Here is an 18,660-nt window from a genome sequence, read left to right on the forward strand (position 1 = left end):
TAGATGTGAGTTTTAAGTATTATTTCCTCTCACAAAAAAAAGTATTTGAAAAATATTTTACAAATACTAGCTTCTATTCTAATTCTTGTTTTTGCATTAATCATTCAAATGTCATTTAAAATTTGTACACAATTAAAAACAATCAAATGCAAAATTACTGGATAGTTGACTAAAACTTGTAATATTAAATGTATTGGTTTTAATCACGTAGCTTTTTAAGCGTGTTGTGATAAGATTTGAAAGTATATCGATCAATGCATAGTAATGAATACTGTTTGCAACAAACATGCTTGATGCAACTAATGCAATGCAATGCAGCTCAGTATGATAGTAGTGTTGCCGGTCCCAAGCCCGTCAAGATGAGGGAATCATTGTATTGATAATATCACATGTAAAAAATGACTATAATGTTCCATTTATTTATTTAAGGTTCTGGATTTCTGGATATGCGGGAAGCGAAACAAGTATTGCACGAGAACAGGTGATTTTTGACTTTGTGAGCGCAATTGATAACATCGATGTGAACCTTCAAGCCATCAATTGTTTGCGCCGAGGAGGACGACTAGCATTGGATCCAGAGCAGCACCGCAGAATCAAAGACATGATGACTCACAACGAATATTTGATAAATAAAAACATACAGTTCGTAACAGTAAGATTTAATGCAAAACTAATTGGTATTGATAGTTTTTACCTGACTTTTTGATCTAAAATATAAATCTGCCTAAACATTTTTTATGGCTAAAGCCCGTTCTGTTTTCACCAGAATTAACCAGCATAACGACTAATTGCAATGGAGTACTCTATCTTTCCATAAACAGATTAAATTTAAGCTTCAACGTATTTAAATAATTTGCATTTGAGTTTGATCACGTGAGAAATAAAATAGATTGAGAAAAAAAATAAACAATTAATTTTTAGAATACGGGATGGATTTTTCGATTATTTGATCAAGTAAAGATTTTAGCTTTTCAATAATTTAATCATTTGCATTAAACCAAAGAAAAAATCAAATGCCTTTAAAAGAAGATAATAAAAAAAGACTTTTTCCACAATCAAAGAACCTATGTATATTACTACAGTCTGGAATAATGAACCACCAATTGCAATGCATTTTCAAAACAAAAGGATGGTAGCTTTGTTTCATTTAAATCATTTGCATTTTCATAAGAAAGCGAACAGAATAAATCAAATATTATTAAGAAATTGAAAAAAGCTTTATTTTCATACATAATTACTATTTATTAATAAATTTAACGAGCTTTTCTTACATACATTCCATGATATTTTGTACCTGATTATTGCCAATTGCGTTATTAAGCTCAAATATTACAAAGAGATAGTAGCCTTTTGCATTGAAGGTTTTTCCTACATACCTTCCATGGTATTTTTGCTACTGTTTATTAAGCTAAAACATTACAAAGAGATAATAGCTTTTATGTATTTGATGCAGTTGCATTTTCATGTAGAGCTAACTTGGGAAACCAGATTTGGTCATAAAAAAGGCTTTTCCTACATACATTCCGTGATATTTTTGCTACTGTTTATTAAGCTCAAATATTACAAAGAGATAGTAGCTTCTATGTATTTGATACAATTGCATTTTCATGCAGAGCTCCTTGAGAAACCAAATTTGATCATAAAAAAAAGGCTTTTCTTACATACATTCCATGATATTTTTGCTACTGTTTATTAAGCTCAACTATTACAAAGAGATATTAGCTTTTATGTATTTGATGCAGTTGCATTTTCATGTAGAGCTAACTTGGGAAACCAGATTTGGTCATAAAAAAAAGGCTTTTCCTACATACATTCCATGATATTTTTGCTACTGTTTATTAAGCTCAAATATTACAAAGAGATAGTAGCTTTTATGTATTTGATGCAATTGCATTTTCATGCAGAGCTCCTTGAGAAACCAAATTTGATCATAAAAAAAGGCTTTTTCTACATACATTCCGTGATATTTTTGCTACTGTTTATTAAGCTCAAATATTACAAAGAGATAGTAGCTTTTATGTATTTGATGCAATTGCATTTTCATGCAGAGCTCCTTGAGAAACCAAATTTGATCATAAAAAAAAGGCTTTTCCTACATACATTCCGTGATATTTTTGCTACTGTTTATTAAGCTCAAATATTACAAAGAGATAGTAGCTTTTATGTATTTGATGCAATTGCATTTTCATGCAGAGCTCCTTGAGAAACCAAATTTGATCATAAAAAAAGGCTTTTTCTACATACATTCCGTGATATTTTTGCTACTGTTTATTAAGCTCAAATATTACAAAGAGATAGTAGCTTTTATGTATTTGATGCACTTGCATTTTCATGTAGAACTAACTTGGGAAACCAGATTTGGTCATAAAAAAGGCTTTTCCTACATACATTCCGTGATATTTTTGCTACTGTTTATTAAGCTCAAATATTACAAAGAGATACTAGCTTTTATGTATTTGATGCACTTGCATTTTCATGTAGAACTAACTTGAGAAACCAGATTTGGTCATAAAAAAGGCTTTTCCTACATACATTCCGTGATATTTTTGCTACTGTTTATTAAGCTCAAATATTACAAAGAGATAGTAGCTTTTATGTATTTGATGCAATTGCATTTTCATGCAGAGCTCCTTGAGAAACCAAATTTGATCATAAAAAAAGGCTTTTCCTACATACATTCCGTGATATTTTTGCTACTGTTTATTAAGCTCAACTATTACAAAGAGATATTAGCTTTTATGTATTTGATGCACTTGCATTTTCATGTAGAGCTAACTTAAGAAACCAAATTTGATCATAAATAAAAAAGGCTTTTCTTACATACATTCCATGATATTTTTGCTACTGTTTATTAAGCTCAAATATTACAAAGAGATAGTAGCTTTTATGTATTTGATGCAATTGCATTTTCATGCAGAGCTCCTTGAGAAACCAAATTTGATCATAAAAAAAAGGCTTTTCCTACATACATTCCGTGATATTTTTGCTACTGTTTATTAAGCTCAAATATTACAAAGAGATAGTAGCTTTTATGTATTTGATGCAATTGCATTTTCATGCAGAGCTCCTTGAGAAACCAAATTTGATCATAAAAAAAAAGGCTTTTCCTACATACATTCCGTGATATTTTTGCTACTGTTTATTAAGCTCAAATATTACAAAGAGATAGTAGCTTTTATGTATTTGATGCAATTGCATTTTCATGCAGAGCTCCTTGAGAAACCAAATTTGATCATAAAAAAAGGCTTTTCCTACATACATTCCGTGATATTTTTGCTACTGTTTATTAAGCTCAACTATTACAAAGAGATATTAGCTTTTATGTATTTGATGCACTTGCATTTTCATGTAGAACTAACTTGAGAAACCAAATATGATCATAAAAAATCTGTTGACAAACGGCTGAGAAATGTATTATGATACATTTTATCAAAAATCTCTCAAAAGCGTAAATTTCATTACTCCTTAGTACTCGTGGAAAGATATCTCGGAAACAAAATGTCCAAACGGCATAAAATTTAATAGCATACTACTTAGATGCTGTAGCTTTCATTTGATGCTGAGAAACTCAAATCGATTGACACACGGCTGATTCATTTATTATGAAGCATTTTGTCAAAGACCTCTGAAAAAGTTAAGTTGTATTACTCCAAAGTACTCCCCGAAAGATATCTCGGTTACAAAATGTCCAATCGGAATGAAACTCAAAAGCGTTCTTCTAGGGTGCAGTAGCTTTCGTTTCGAGCCTTAAGAACCCGATTCGGTTGATAGACGGCTGAGAAATTTATGGTGATACACTTTGTCAAAAATATCTAAAATAATTAAGTTGTACTACTCCCTAGCCCTCTTTGAAAGATATCGCGGTAACCGAACGTCCAATCAAAAAAAAATTCAATAGCGTTCTACTAGGATGTAGTAGCTTTCGTTTGGGGCCTTAAGAACCCAAATCGGTTGATAGACGGCTGAGAAATTTATGGTGATACACTTTGTCAAAAATATCTAAAATAATTAAGTTGTACTACTCCCTAGCACTCTTTGAAAGATATCTCGGTAACCGAACGTCCAATCAAAATAAAATTCAATAGCGTTCTACTAGGATGTAGTAGCTTTCATTTGCTTCCAAGAGAACTCAAATCGGTCAACAGACGGCTGAGAACCGTGAGTGACATTTTTTTGTAACATACATACACACACACATACACACACACATACACACACACATACACACACACGCACATACAGACATTTGCTCAATTCGTCGAGCTGAGTTGATTGGTATATGTGACTCGGCCCTGCGGGCCTCGGATCGAAAGTCGGTTTTCCAAGCGGTATTTATACCCTTCTTATGGGTGTAAGAAGGGTAAAAAGGCTTTTCCTACATACATTCCGTGATATTTTTGCTACTGTTTATTAAGCTCAAATATTACAAAGAGATAGTAGCTTCTATGTATTTGATACAATTGCATTTTCATGCAGAGCTCCTTGAGAAACCAAATTTGATCATAAAAAAAAGGCTTTTCTTACATACATTCCATGATATTTTTGCTACTGTTTATTAAGCTCAACTATTACAAAGAGATATTAGCTTTTATGTATTTGATGCAGTTGCATTTTCATGTAGAGCTAACTTGGGAAACCAGATTTGGTCATAAAAAAAAGGCTTTTCCTACATACATTCCATGATATTTTTGCTACTGTTTATTAAGCTCAAATATTACAAAGAGATAGTAGCTTTTATGTATTTGATGCAATTGCATTTTCATGCAGAGCTCCTTGAGAAACCAAATTTGATCATAAAAAAAGGCTTTTTCTACATACATTCCGTGATATTTTTGCTACTGTTTATTAAGCTCAAATATTACAAAGAGATAGTAGCTTTTATGTATTTGATGCAATTGCATTTTCATGCAGAGCTCCTTGAGAAACCAAATTTGATCATAAAAAAAAGGCTTTTCCTACATACATTCCGTGATATTTTTGCTACTGTTTATTAAGCTCAAATATTACAAAGAGATAGTAGCTTTTATGTATTTGATGCAATTGCATTTTCATGCAGAGCTCCTTGAGAAACCAAATTTGATCATAAAAACCCGAATTAATCCACCGATGGTGAACAGTACCCTTCTTACACTTCTAATAAATATAAGCAACAATTGCATGCCGACTCATTGAAACTAATAGTTATTATTTAAGAAAAAAATAAACAATATGAAAATAAAAAAAAAACAATTATTTTTAACCAGTTGGCCGATATAAACTAATTAATGAGGCGTTCGATTTGAAAGTGGTCTTCGGCAAAGTTGTAGCTGAAAGAGTAGACTAGAAGTACCAAGGGTCAACCAACACTCTAGGGCACATGGCGAAATACTACGGTCAATTGATTGAAAAACGTCGTTTTCCCATATTAATTTTCATACAAACTTTGAAGAGCTTGTGCACTCTCAACTTTCAACCAAATCAGCTCAAATTTTGAGAGAAGGCTCAGCATCTGGTTACGAATCAAATAAGCGGTGTGGAGCAAAAACGATTTTTTGAACCACCAAAATATATATATAGGGAATTCTCGATGTATTCTACAGAAATCAATTAATCAGCAAATTTGTTCAAGCACATCATTATTTCAAACGCGTAGGTCTTCAGAGGGGTCTCCAGTTAGCCTAGTGGTTAAGGCTAAGGATCGCCAATCCGGAGACGGCGGGTTCGATTCCCGTTCCTGTCGGGAAAATTTTCTCGACTCACTTTGCATAGTGTATCATTATACTTGCCTCACAATATACAAAATTATGCAATGGCAGGCAAAGGAAGCCCTTCAATTAATAACTGTGGAAATGCTCAAAGAACACTAAGTTGAAGCGAGGCAGGTCAAGTCCCAGTGGGGACGTAGAGCCAGAAAGAAGAAGAAGAAGGTCTTCAGAATAACAAACATTAGCAATTATCCTGGAAATAATATAAATTGCATTTGGGTAACTCTCGCTGAGACCGTCCCACTATTTACACCATGTCTTCAAGAATGTTTAAAGTGGCGATTTTCTGAAAGTCCTCCCCAAAAAAATAAAGGAATATGCATTTTGTTAATCAAATTGATGGTCCCCCTGTTAGTTAGAGCCACAACTATTATGGCGGGACCCCTCGATTTTGATCAATTGTTGGCTCATTTAAACCGTTATAACTCGAAAGTTTCACCAGAAAAAAACTTCAAAACAAAATGTTGTTGAGAAGAGAAAAGATAGAGGCACTTTTTGCAGTTATAAAAAGTTTGATCGGCCATATTGATTTCGGCCGCCATCTTGAATTTATTTACCAAAACAATTTTTTCACCATGTTGGCAACCACCGATTTTCAAATTTTTTGCGTCAATCGAAAGCTGGGACATTTTTACACAACATATCAAAAAATTAGAGATGTATCTTTTTCCTATCAAAAGTTATCTGCACTTTTGTAAACCATGACACGTTATCTCCATACATTTCTATGCGCTCCGGCAACGTTAAGGTTAATATATATTTTTGGAAAGGGAGGGAAAGTAATATTTGGTTAATTTCCAGTTTGAAGTGCTGTTCAGCTAAAATAGCATGATAGCATGAACGAACACTCATTCAACTTTGTAAATATCAAAACCGTTAATTTAAGCATTCAGCTAGTTTACTCCATCTAGGTTCAAAATTAATGTTGGTGATTGTTTTAGAACGTCCATAAACTGAACTGATCTTTCAACAAGATGTAAAATTTCAAAATATTTCAAATGTTTGAAAGTCACGTGCAAAAAATATATAAAATTGAGTTGAATTTTAAAAATGAGCGCGTTACGTAATTGATAAATGATCCATATCGATTATTTTTATCCGAGATATCGCGAAAAGAAGTTTTGTTTTGTCGATTTCAACTGTTGCAAGTTACTCCATGGTGGTTGACAAATTTGATAATGAATTTTTACATTATGTAGTCGATAAGTTTATCGAACTTTTATCGTTCAGTTAAGCTTTCTATTAAGTACCCTAACTGCAAGAAGGGTCATCAGACTAGTTCAAGATTCTTCCAAGACTTCGGCAAGACCCATGAAATGAAAAAGTTTTGAGAAACTTAAATACTCTAGCATTAAGATAATTGCATAGAATAAAACTTCTCTGTGAGTGGCTTTTGAACAATACCCGCCAGTTAAATTGTTACAATATAACCTATGGCAGGTTTTTTTCAACCTGGGTTTATTGATTGTGGAAACTACCGACGGATTGGCCCTCTTTTAATTTAATCGGATCGAAAAGCCAACCAAAGTAGGATAACCCTAAGATTATTTTGAAGGTGCTGAAAAAGGAAATAAAAAAACTAGAAATTGAGTGGATTTTACACAAATAAAAATAATGAGGATTTCACGTCATGTAAACTTCATTTTAGCCATGTAGCTCCCAGCTGTGACGGTTTTCATGATATATCATGTAAATTTATGTTATATCCAATGACTATATGTAACTCTGAGTCATGCTGAATTACATGACGTATGGTAGAAGCTTACACGATATTTTACGAGATTTACATGACAAATCATGTAAACTTCTGTGAAAACCCATGCTCCAATTATATGCATTATATATCACAGACATTTAAATTATTTTTAGATCTATGTATAGTGAATAATCATGACGTTTCCTGAAATTTCCTTGCAATATATTCATTCTATGGTTTTGATGAAAACAGTGTTTGAAATTTCAAAAGAAAAGTTTTTAGTAATTTTTAGTTAGATTTGTGTAATAAAATGATATTTTCACTGAAATAAATTGCGCTGAATAGAATTTCCTAACAAAATTTAGTATTGATTAAAGGTAACGAACATCAACAGACGATTAAAAAAAATCTATTTAATTCTTTCACAAGACAAAAATTTTCACGATGTATTTGATGGAAATTGTTGTAAGTGTTAACTAAAGAGAAAAATTATTCTTGTTCGAAAAGTGAACAGAAACAAACCGAAATAAAGAATAAACATCAAAAGGACAACACTTTGAAAAGTCAAAGAATAGGTTTCCCTTAGGAGAATAAAAGAACTCACTTTTTGCATAGATCACTGGTTTTCGTTATGTTATCCTTTTGACGTTTTGTCGGTAACTGTTGCAAGCAATAAGCAATAAACTAATAATGTGGGTCACCTGAAAGTTTGGGAACTTATGTGATGAAAAGTTCGTGCTTGAAAATAAATAAAAAATAAATAATTGAATACATTTATTGAAAAAAAAGTGTGTGTACATGTGTGTGTGTGTGTTTTTTTTTTTTTTTTTTCCTCCCAACCTCCCCAGCAGAGAAAACCGATTGGAAAAACTCTGCTACACCTTGCTGCCTCGATCCCCCTGGTACCACTGATATGCGACTGCTTCAGGGGGGGCAATGCGCTCATGCGCTCTTCTGCTACTGTGCTCATGCACTTTTTGTCGCTACACGTCTCGTATTTCGCTTACTCCGGTTGGTGTTGGCTCGCCATTAAGCGGACAACATGCTTAGTTTCAAATTTGTTATTCTACACGTTCTAATGTTAGTACCTAACATCGCCATTCAGCGACACATAGGTACAACATACACACAATTTGTTATTCTAATACCACGCAAGGCATTCGGATCCTACTAACTTGCTCCGAATGGTGTCCTCCCCGTGCCGCCGTTGCGCCATTAAGCACTCCAGCTTTCCGCGCACAACTCGTGTAGTCCTCGACGGTGGATCTACCCTACGCCGACAAAGAGTTCCCCGGCAGTGGAACATCTTCCGAAACCGTTTCTTCCCAGACAGGTGCCGAGGTCTCTCCTGCGATTCCGGTTGGAGACTGGCTTCCGGTTCACAGGCGCCCCGACGACCAAATTCCGGTGCTTCTTCGCGATAGACTCGGTCTAGTCCCCGGCGGTGGACCTAGCCTACTCCGACGGAGAAAAACCCCGGCGGTGGAAGTTCTCCCGATACCGATGCTTCTATCCCGACCAGTAAGGTGCCGAAGTCGGTCCGGCGATTCCGGTTGGTGGTAGACTTCCGGTTCACCGGCGCTCCGACGACCAAAAACCGGTGCCACGTTACGGACGACTCAGTCATGTCCCCGGCGGTGGATCATACCTACCCGGATCGCGTTCCGCCGCTCTCTGGTCTTCGCGCCACTTCCTCTGCAGCGCGGACAGCATCCTCGTTACTGCTCTGTCGACAGCGTTCCACGTGTTTTCATCGCGACACATCTCTTCGACAATGTTGTCGACTGTCACTCCGCCCAGCAAGACGCGAATTTCTTCGAACCTGGGGCATTCGAAAACGACATGTTCCGGTGACTCCTCCACGTTAACACACTCCGGGCAAAAGGGCGAAAGAGCATGCCCAAACCGGTGCAGGTACTTCCTGAAGCAGCCATGGCCGGACAGGAACTGCGTCAGATGGAAGTTCACCTCCCCATGCTTCCTATTCACCCACGCTGACACGCTAGGGATAAGCCGGTGAGTCCACCTGCCATTCGCCGAATTGTCCCACTCTTGCTGCCATTTAGCCAACGAGTTCGCTCTGACGATATCTCTTACGCTCCTGGTACTTCTGCGTTGGTAGCATTCCACGTCTTCGGCGATGGTGATGCAAATGGGCATCATTCCCGCGATAACACATACTGCCTCCGTCGAAATGGTTCTGTACGCGCTGGCGACCCGAGTGGCCATGAGTCGGAATGCGCTGTCTAGCGCTCTTCGATTCCGCTTCGTACTCAGTGCTTCAGCCCATGCTGGGGCACCATACCTGAGTATTGAGCCTGCTACGCTCGCCAGAAGACGCCTCTTACTACTTCGTGGTCCCCCGACGTTCGGCATGATCGTCGCTATAGCATTGACAGCCTTCGCTGCCTTTCCGCAGGCGTAGTCAACGTGCTCCTTGAAGTTAAGTCGATCATCGACCATCACTCCTAGATGCTTCAAAGCTCGTTTCGATGTGATAACATGCTCTCCGACCACGATCTCCATCGTTTGGACTGCTTTACAGTTGCTGACCAGAAGCACCTCCGTTTTGTGATGGGCAATCTGTAGCTTGACCCCAGTCATCCATCTTTCAACAGTGGACATTGATTCCGTCGCCAGCATTTCAACTTCTTCAAGAGTCTCTCCCATTACCGTCAGCACGACGTCGTCTGCGAAGCCCACAATGACGACTCCTTTGGGAAGTTTTAACGACAGTACGCCGTTGTACATGGCATTCCAGAGTGTTGGGCCTAGTATGGACCCTTGTGGAACACCTGCCGTTACTTCTATAGACCTCTGCCCTTCGTTGGTCTCGTACACCAGTACCCTGTTCTGGAAGTAGCTCCGTAAAATCTGGCACAGATAATCGGGAACCCGCATACTGTGTAGCGCTATGGCGATAGCCTCCCAGCTGGCACTATTAAACGCATTTTTGACGTCTATCGTTACCACAGCGCAGAATCGATCACCTCTCCGTTTTTTCTTGGACGCCTTCTGGGCATTCTCGATGACTACCCGAATCGCATCCACCGTCGATTTTCCCTTACGGAATCCGAATTGCATCGCTGACAGTCCCCTCTCACTTTCGACGTATTCTGTCAACCTGTTAAGGATGACCTTCTCTAACAGTTTTCCTAGGGTATCCAGCAGGCAGATCGGTCTATACGATCCTGGGTCCCCCGGCGGCTTTCCTGGTTTCGGTAGAAGCACCAACTTTTGAACCTTCCAACCGTTTGGGAAGTAGCCTTCATCCAGGCATTTTTGGAGCACCATCCTGATCATGTCCGGAAACGCCAATATCGCCGTTCTAACTGCTACGTTCGGGATCCCATCCGGACCGGGGGCTTTCCCGATCTTGAGCCCCTTCGCAATTACCAGCAACTCTGCATTGGATATCCGAGCACCTTCGTTGGGTTCTTCTGCATTCTCTGCGTATGGTGTGGGAGGCCAAAACGTTGGGCCATGGTGCGGAAAAAGACCTTCCACGATCCTCCTTAGTTTGTCCGGGCACATTTCCACGGGTACTGCTGGACCTTTGAGCTTCGATACCACGATTCGGTACGCGTTGCCCCAGGGGTTGGCGTCGGCTTCTCGACACAACTCTTTGTAGCAGTTCGACTTACTCAGCCTTATCTCGCGTTTAAGAGCGGCTCGAGCTCCCCGAAAAACGGTTCGCCTTGCTTCTCTCTCAGCTTCATTTCTGGCCCTCTGGAAGCGTCTCCTAGCACGGAGGCAAGCAGCACGGAGGGTACTTATCGTCGCGTTCCACCAATACGCTGGCCGTCTTCTGTTTCTGGGCTCTATCTTCCTCGGCATTGCTATGTCGCATGCCGTAACAATCGCTTCCGTTAGTTCACCTGCATCAAGGGTTGCACCGCCGTATGGCCGCAGCGCCTCGACAAAGACTTCCTTGTCGAACTCTTTTGTCTTCCACCTTCGTTCGCATGTTCGCGTTCTCCTCGTCGAAGTAGAGGCTCGCCGGCCAATACTGTAGAGGATCGCCTGGTGATCACTGTTGGAATATTCCTCGCTGACTCTCCAGTTCATGTCTTCCGTAAGCGACGGACTACAGAACGTAACATCGATGATGGATTCACGGCCGTCTCTGCGGAATGTGCTGGCCATACCATCGTTGCAAAGCCTCACATCCAGCTTCGCCAGGGCTTCCAGTAGGCTGTACCCCCTAGCATTGGTGAGCCTACTACCCCATTCCACGGCCCAGGCGTTGAAATCTCCTCCGATGACTACCGGCTTCCGCCCGACCAGCGTGTCCGTGAGTGCATCCAACATCCTGTTGTACTCTTCATCTGACCACCTTGGAGGTGCATAGCAACTGCAAACGAAGACTCCATTAATTTTGGCAACCACAAAGCCTTCGTACGAACACTCGATCACTTCTTCAATGGGGTGTGTGTGTGTGTGTGTGTGTGTGTGTGTGTGTGTGTGTGTGTGTGTGTGTGTGTGTGTGTGTGTGTGTGTGTGTGTGTGTGTGTGTGTGTGTGTGTGTGTGTGTGTGTGTGTGTGTGTGTGTGTGTGTGGGTGTGTGTGTGGGGGGGTCTTATAAACTATTAAGTACTTCGTCTCGCATTTCTTCTACGGCTCTTTCGATTTTATTTTTTAAAATCTTCCTCTCTGTAAAAAAATAAAAGAACAAATACGATTTATATTAACATTTGAACCAACAATAACAAGAAAACATACGCAACTATAAACTCTTACCTTCTTCTTTCAATTGGGCGCCGTTGATTTTGTTGATGATATTTAATCCCATTTTTGTGGCATTATTAAGCTGCTTAGAAAAAAAGCTTGTTTGCTTGTGCTGAAATGATATTTTCTGCATTAATAATAAATCATAACTATATTCGCAGCTTCTCTCGTATTTGCCAAAATAAATGAAATTGCGAAAAGTCCAGTTAAGTTTAAATAGATACATAATTTATTTTCTTCTGCAAAATTCTACACCAACAAATGCTAACAAAAAAAGTTATAGTTGAAATTTTAAAAGTTTTTCTACACACATAGTGTGTATAAAATCAGCACATAACTTGTCAACACTGTTGGTACAAATTTGAGCTCGAATGGTTAATCTTTCGCGAAGCTAGAACCGTTCTGGTAAAACACTATTGTTAGACAACTTATTTTTGGACTGTCAAATCTCGGAAACCAGTAAACCGAATTGAATGAAATTTCAAGTATCAATAAATTTCATTCAATTATGTTCACTCGATTAGACAGTTAAAAAATAAGTTGTCTAAAAATAATGTTTTACCACAACGGCTCAAACTTTGCGAAAGATTAACCAGAGTTGCACTCTGTCACTGTCAATGATAAGCAAATCGCTGATTTTGATAGGCCAACTGCGATCCAAGTCAGCGTGCGCTCTGTTGAGTCACCGTCACTTTCCTTGTTCCATCAGTACTGGACTGACTGTGATGGTTTGTGGATATCACTGATAGACCATCTTTAAAATTTGTTTAAAAATCCAAATAAAGAATTACCAAGATGATAGTTTAATATGAGATATAAAATGACAAGCTTTGCACGTTGGGCATTAAAAAGTTTGAATTTTGGCGAAAACCACTGAAATATTACATCTGTTGCAATGATTGTGATCTAGAGTGTGGTTCAATATCAAGTCGTTGCCTGTCATTGTCGTTTTGTTATTGAACGACCTGGAGTGATAGTGAAGATGATGCAATATCAGTAGTCACCTGACAAAAATGATCTTGCGCAACTCTGAGATTAACTAATCGAACACAAATTTGTACCAATGATGGACATATGATAGGTTGACAAACAGAGAGAAAAAAAAGTTGCCTATCCCAAACATTCTGGCCATGTCAAACATGTTAAACACACAAGGCTATGGTGATGTTATCTGTTCATTTCATAGCGGCAGCTTAGGCTATTTCAATAATCGATTTCTGACTACATTCATGACATTTTGTTTCTACAATGCCGTGGAAAATCATTGTCGTATTTCTTGGCAGAAAATAACTCGAAAAATCCTATCAGCCTTTAAATTCTTCTGAAACACATTCTAGCATCTCAGCTTTCAATTCTTTGGAAAAAAACATCGAAAAGTTCCCTCTAAAGTCTTGAAGAAATTCTATAAAAAAAATAATTTCACGCCTGAATTTGCTCTTGAATTGCCTCGATGAGGTCCATTATATTCTAAAAACTTGTAAGTCAAACTTTTTTCATATCAGTTCATTGAATCCAGAAACATTACAGTGTAAAATGGCATATCAGAAAATTACAAATTATACTAGAACCACTCAAACTTCAAATGAAATATCCTAATCTTGCCCATATTTGGACAATTAATGGATAAGTAGTTGATCAAGTATAATTAAAATTATATGAACTGTTGATGCACATCTCTTAACACTACAGCAAATTAAACATTTTTTTATAAATAGTGTAAATTTTGTTTCGATCATTTTGTTTATTGTAGTTATCGCGTTCTACATAAAAAAATAATAAGGGTATTGATGATTAATCTGGACTTGTTAGTGGAATACCTGTAATTTTTAATTCCACTAAGAATTCGAATCTTTTGACAGATACGTTTTTCGACCTCTACTGCAAGGTAATCTTCAGTCTCTTACTTGACTCGACGTTTGGATTTAAGGCGAAACTGGAAGCATTTTCTCATTTTTTTGGTTTTTGATTTTTTATAAAATAACGGAGCAATATTTTCAAAATCGGTTTTCGTGCACATGTAGAGTATGGATCAAGATATCTCCTGATTTTTTTTTCAGGTGGTAAATATTTTTCGTTTTTGCAGAAACCATTTTTTTGTGGAAGTTTGTTTAAAAATGGTTTCTGCAAAAACTAAAAACATTTTCCATCCGGAAAAATCAGGTGATAGCTTGATCCATACTCTACATGTGCACAAAACCGATTTTGAAAATATTGCTTCGTTATTTTATAAAAAATCAAAAACCAAAAAGTGAGGAAATGGATCCAGTTACATCTTAAGTTAGCATGCCATTTAAACTTCTCACGTCTTTCATAAAAGAGGCTCATTCTGCAGAAAATTGATGTTTAAAGGACCTCCGTTTTACCTGATGGACAATCGCAATTTCGTCTGTTTTGACGCAGGAATTAAAAAAAAAAGGAAAATCCGACGATAGCTTACCAAGTATTTGACCGAATCTCCTCTCTGCCCAAGCTTAGGCCGCCATCGGTCATCGGCCATTTGTTTTATAATTGCATCTTGCCGTGCTATCATTTCCGCCTGTGCCTGTGCCTGTGCCTGTGCCTGCGCCTGTGCCAGCGCCAGTGCCTGCGCCTGTGCCTGCGCCTGTGCCTGCGCCTGTGCCTGTGCGTGGGCCAACGCCCGGGCCTGCGCTACGGCCTCCGCCTCCGCTTGCGGAGAGGTCGCCACTGCGCCGGCATTCGCCACTGCGCCGGTCGAAAACGTAGCCAGGAAATTCTATTCAAACATTTTTGAATAGTTAATATAAATATAATTTACAAATACTCTACATTTAGATTTATTATAATCTCCTTTGCAAAAGGGGATTGCCAAACAATATACAAATTCAGGCAACTGTGACGTAAAGACAACACTAAGTTTAGCTAAGTTACAATACAAGCGTAGAGCCAGAAAAAAAGATATTCATATTGGTATGAAGTCTTAGTATTATAACAGCTTTTTGCACAGATTATTTGCACATACCAAGGAAGAAATTATGGTAACAGTGATCAAAAGAGTGAATAAGTTGAAGAATGTGTTCAAAACTGAATGAATTTATGTTTTGCACAAACACTAATAAATGTGACAAAAAAAACTTCCATCTTCAATCTTCATCTAAACTAACAGGTTTAGAAAGTTTTACTAAAAGGATTATCGTGTTTCGTTTAACTCTTCTGAAGAAAGTTAACTCAAGTGATTAAAAATCTACATTGCTTTTGTTTCTAAATGTTTTTCAAACATTAAATTGTCAGTCGCAATTAATTTTTTTTTTCCCCTTATGATTTTTTTAATACCAAACATAAATAAAAAGCACTGTTTGCTTTGAGATTCATTTTGATACTTTACATGTTACTCAAGATCTTACCTTAATTTCAGCAATATCTGACCCATGTTGACTTATAGCCGACATCATGCCTTGAATGTCGCTGCCATTTTCCGCATTGCAGTTTTCCTCACCGTTCTCCATGGCTGTGAAGAAAATTACCAAGTAATGTAAATCATAAAATAGAAAACAATGAACTAATGATGATTGAATATGTTGCTTTGCTTTGAAATGTAATAAATTATACAGGATGATCCATAAACAATGCAAAAATCCAATTGTTGTCGTCTTTAATGATTATAAATAAAATGTTTCTAATAAATGCAACTTTTTTTTCTGATTAGGATACAATAAGGAGTACATTGTCATACAGGATCTCTCAAATTTAATTATTCAAAATATTCATTCGTTACGTATATGGAATACCTAATAGATAATAGATTTATAATTCAAGTTTTGCTCTATTTTGTAGAGCAAAATGAAATAAGACGAAAACTTTTAAACACATTGAAAACATGCAGAAACAAGGAAAGCGCCCAAATATTTAGTATATAAAAACAGTTTCATGCTTCAAACATATTATTTTCTGAAAATTAGCAATTGTCACAAAGATCAATTTTCATAAACTGTTTCATAATCAAATAACCGCCAACTAACTAATACTAAATCACTAACGAACCTTGCCCTGCTGTGAAAGTTGATCATTTGATTATATGGAATCAAAATTTACTTTCACTTATGGAACACGCATCATTCTACTAGGGTATGTGTGCCATCATTAATCTCACGCTCCCATATTCATCCTATTCAAAAACAAGTGATTACAGCACCGATTGATTCCGTTCTTTTTATTATCATGGGAGCTCACTTCTAACAAAAAATACAAAAATTAGAAACAAAACAAACAGCGGTTCAATCCTTTAATTTCGTAGGATGAAAATGGGAGCCACATGCTTAATAAGGGAACCAATACCCTACGTGAATGAAGTACAATCCTCAGCTAGAACAGACTAGCTAATATCATAATGATTATTCATAAAATGAACTATGAATCATGATTAGTATTGATAAAACCATTAATCACCCACAACTTTTCGAATGATTCGTTAGTGCCTCAATAACATGTTTGCTCTGCAAGAGAATAGTATATAGTAATGACTCTGGCACAAGCATTTGCTCTATAAACTGTTATGCAGCTACTTTTGTAAGTAGGGTGATAAGTCTACAGCTGTGTTCATAAAAATAGCAGTGACACAAAAAAGACCAACTTTGGCATAACTGAAAATTTGACAGCAAACTACAAATATGATGAACATTGAAACAGCAAAATGTAAGAAATTTGGGAAGCATGTGAAAAAAAGTTAAACACTTTGTGAAAATGATCAAAATAATAGCAGTATTTTTTTTTTATTCAGCAACAATTTTGTTTTTTTTTTAATTTCAACATTAACTTGTAGGCTAGGCGGAAACTATTCGAATAGCGTGGGAAAATATTTCTTGCTTCTTCAAGGTAAAGCTACATTTCTATTTATTTACACTTCTATTATTTTGAACGATTTCACATAGTGTTTAACATTTTTGCACGTGCTATAAACATTCTCAGATTTTACAATAACAATATTCATTTTACAATGACAACGTTCATAGGAGAACAAAGTTACATCACGCCAAAGATGACCATTTTGTTTGGAAAACGGCTTTCACTGTTTTTTGTATGAACACAGTTATAAATCACTTAAATCTCTAAGTTTATGGTGAGATACGGAAAGGCTTAAGGACAAGAAATCGAAAGGCAAAACGTTAAATGCTAAGATTTTGAAAGAGACAAAATGTCGAAAGAATAAAACGTTGAAAACGAGAAGTCATAAAATGAAGTTATGTTTCAAATTATATGAGCCGAACGATGAAGTGGGAAATGATTGAAATATGAAAATCTTTATTCTTATAGAGGATACCCATTTTTCCGAATAAATTGTATCTACGTATTTTGTTTTATTGACTGCTATATACCAATGCTGTACCAATCAAGCAGTGAATTCATTTGTCTTCGAAAGAGACTCATTCCCTAAATAAATGAAATTCTTATACAGGACGCTGTGCAAATACGTCAAGGATTCATCATAGGCCGTTACAAATATTTATTCCACTTTTTGTCACACCGCTCTTTGACTGGTCGAGGGGGGGGATAAAAATAATAAAGCACTTAATTTGTAAAATATTAAAAACTCATCGGATTTGTTAAAGAATTTTGAGCAAGACCCCAAATTTGGATAAATATTTTTTATCTGCCCCCTCAAAATGTAAAATCCAGCCAAAAATTTGTAAAGGGGGGGGGACAAAAAGTCAAAATAAAATTTGTATCAGCCTAATTAAAGGAAAGAATTGTCTTACGCATACGGTCAAATCTCAACCGTTTTATACTTTTGACTATGCTGGCCTAGAAATGCTTCTAGCTTCAAAATTGTTACCCGTGCAGAGTTCAAGTACTGACGATCAAAATGTGATATTGGTTTGTTTGAGATAAGAGGTAAAAGTACTGAAAACAATAGCAAAAATTTGTTCTTGAACCATCTAACCAATAGCAAAACATGATATTTGAAGATCAATCAAATAGCTCACTGCAATTGGCTAGATCTTACCAAGAGCTAAATGTGCTATGATGATAATGTTCCAGGAGTAAAATTGAGATATTATTTTCAGTACTTTTACCTCTTATCTCAAACAAACAAATATCACGTTTTGGTCTCCATATCAAAATATGCTATTATTGAGCTTTTTTCCTCTGCTCTGCTCTTCGCACTTCTTTCGTTTCCTTTCGAAATATATTGAAACTTGCTATAAAAATACATCCCTGAATCCATCATTTTCTTTCTCGTGTTTGTTTCTACGAAGATTACTTCAGACATTTCCTTAGCATGAATGTTTCCAGAAATTCCTGTTGGAAATCAACTTGAGACACCTTTAGGAATTCTCGCTGGGATTGCTCCATACATGCTGCTGGGATGTATTCTGAAATGTCTGGTAGAATCCACCAGAAAGTTTTGCTGGAATTCCTCAGTTGATTCCTGCAAAGATCCCTCCACAAATTCTTGTAGGACCCCCAAGAGCAATTGCTGAAGTTATTGCAGCTAACAAGGCTTGAGAAATCCCAGCAAGCATTCCTGAAAAAAAT

At 37.0% G+C, this 18,660-nt stretch overlaps 1 protein-coding gene across 2 annotated transcripts in view; it reads right to left on the reverse strand.

Moving 5' to 3' along the window:
• Positions 1-44: 44 nt before the first annotated feature.
• LOC134284729 (uncharacterized) overlaps positions 45-18,660 on the reverse strand; it is a 45,813-nt gene continuing 27,197 nt past the window's right edge. The window contains exons 2-6 of one of the 2 annotated variants that reach the window (XM_062843913.1): positions 15,531-15,634; positions 14,606-14,902; positions 12,181-12,280; positions 12,038-12,093; positions 45-8,141 (exon numbers count right to left, since the gene is read on the reverse strand). In XM_062843913.1, coding sequence (XP_062699897.1) covers positions 8,070-8,141; positions 12,038-12,093; positions 12,181-12,280; positions 14,606-14,902; positions 15,531-15,634 — 629 coding nt within the window. In that variant the 3' untranslated portion in view covers positions 45-8,069. Of the gene's footprint in view, positions 8,179-12,037; positions 12,094-12,180; positions 12,281-14,605; positions 14,903-15,530; positions 15,635-18,660 lie in introns of both variants that reach the window. The other variant, XM_062843914.1, reaches the window with a different exon arrangement.

This window comes from Aedes albopictus, unplaced genomic scaffold (genome assembly GCF_035046485.1).
Source record: "Aedes albopictus strain Foshan unplaced genomic scaffold, AalbF5 HiC_scaffold_64, whole genome shotgun sequence".
NCBI classification, from domain to species: domain Eukaryota; kingdom Metazoa; phylum Arthropoda; class Insecta; order Diptera; family Culicidae; genus Aedes; species Aedes albopictus.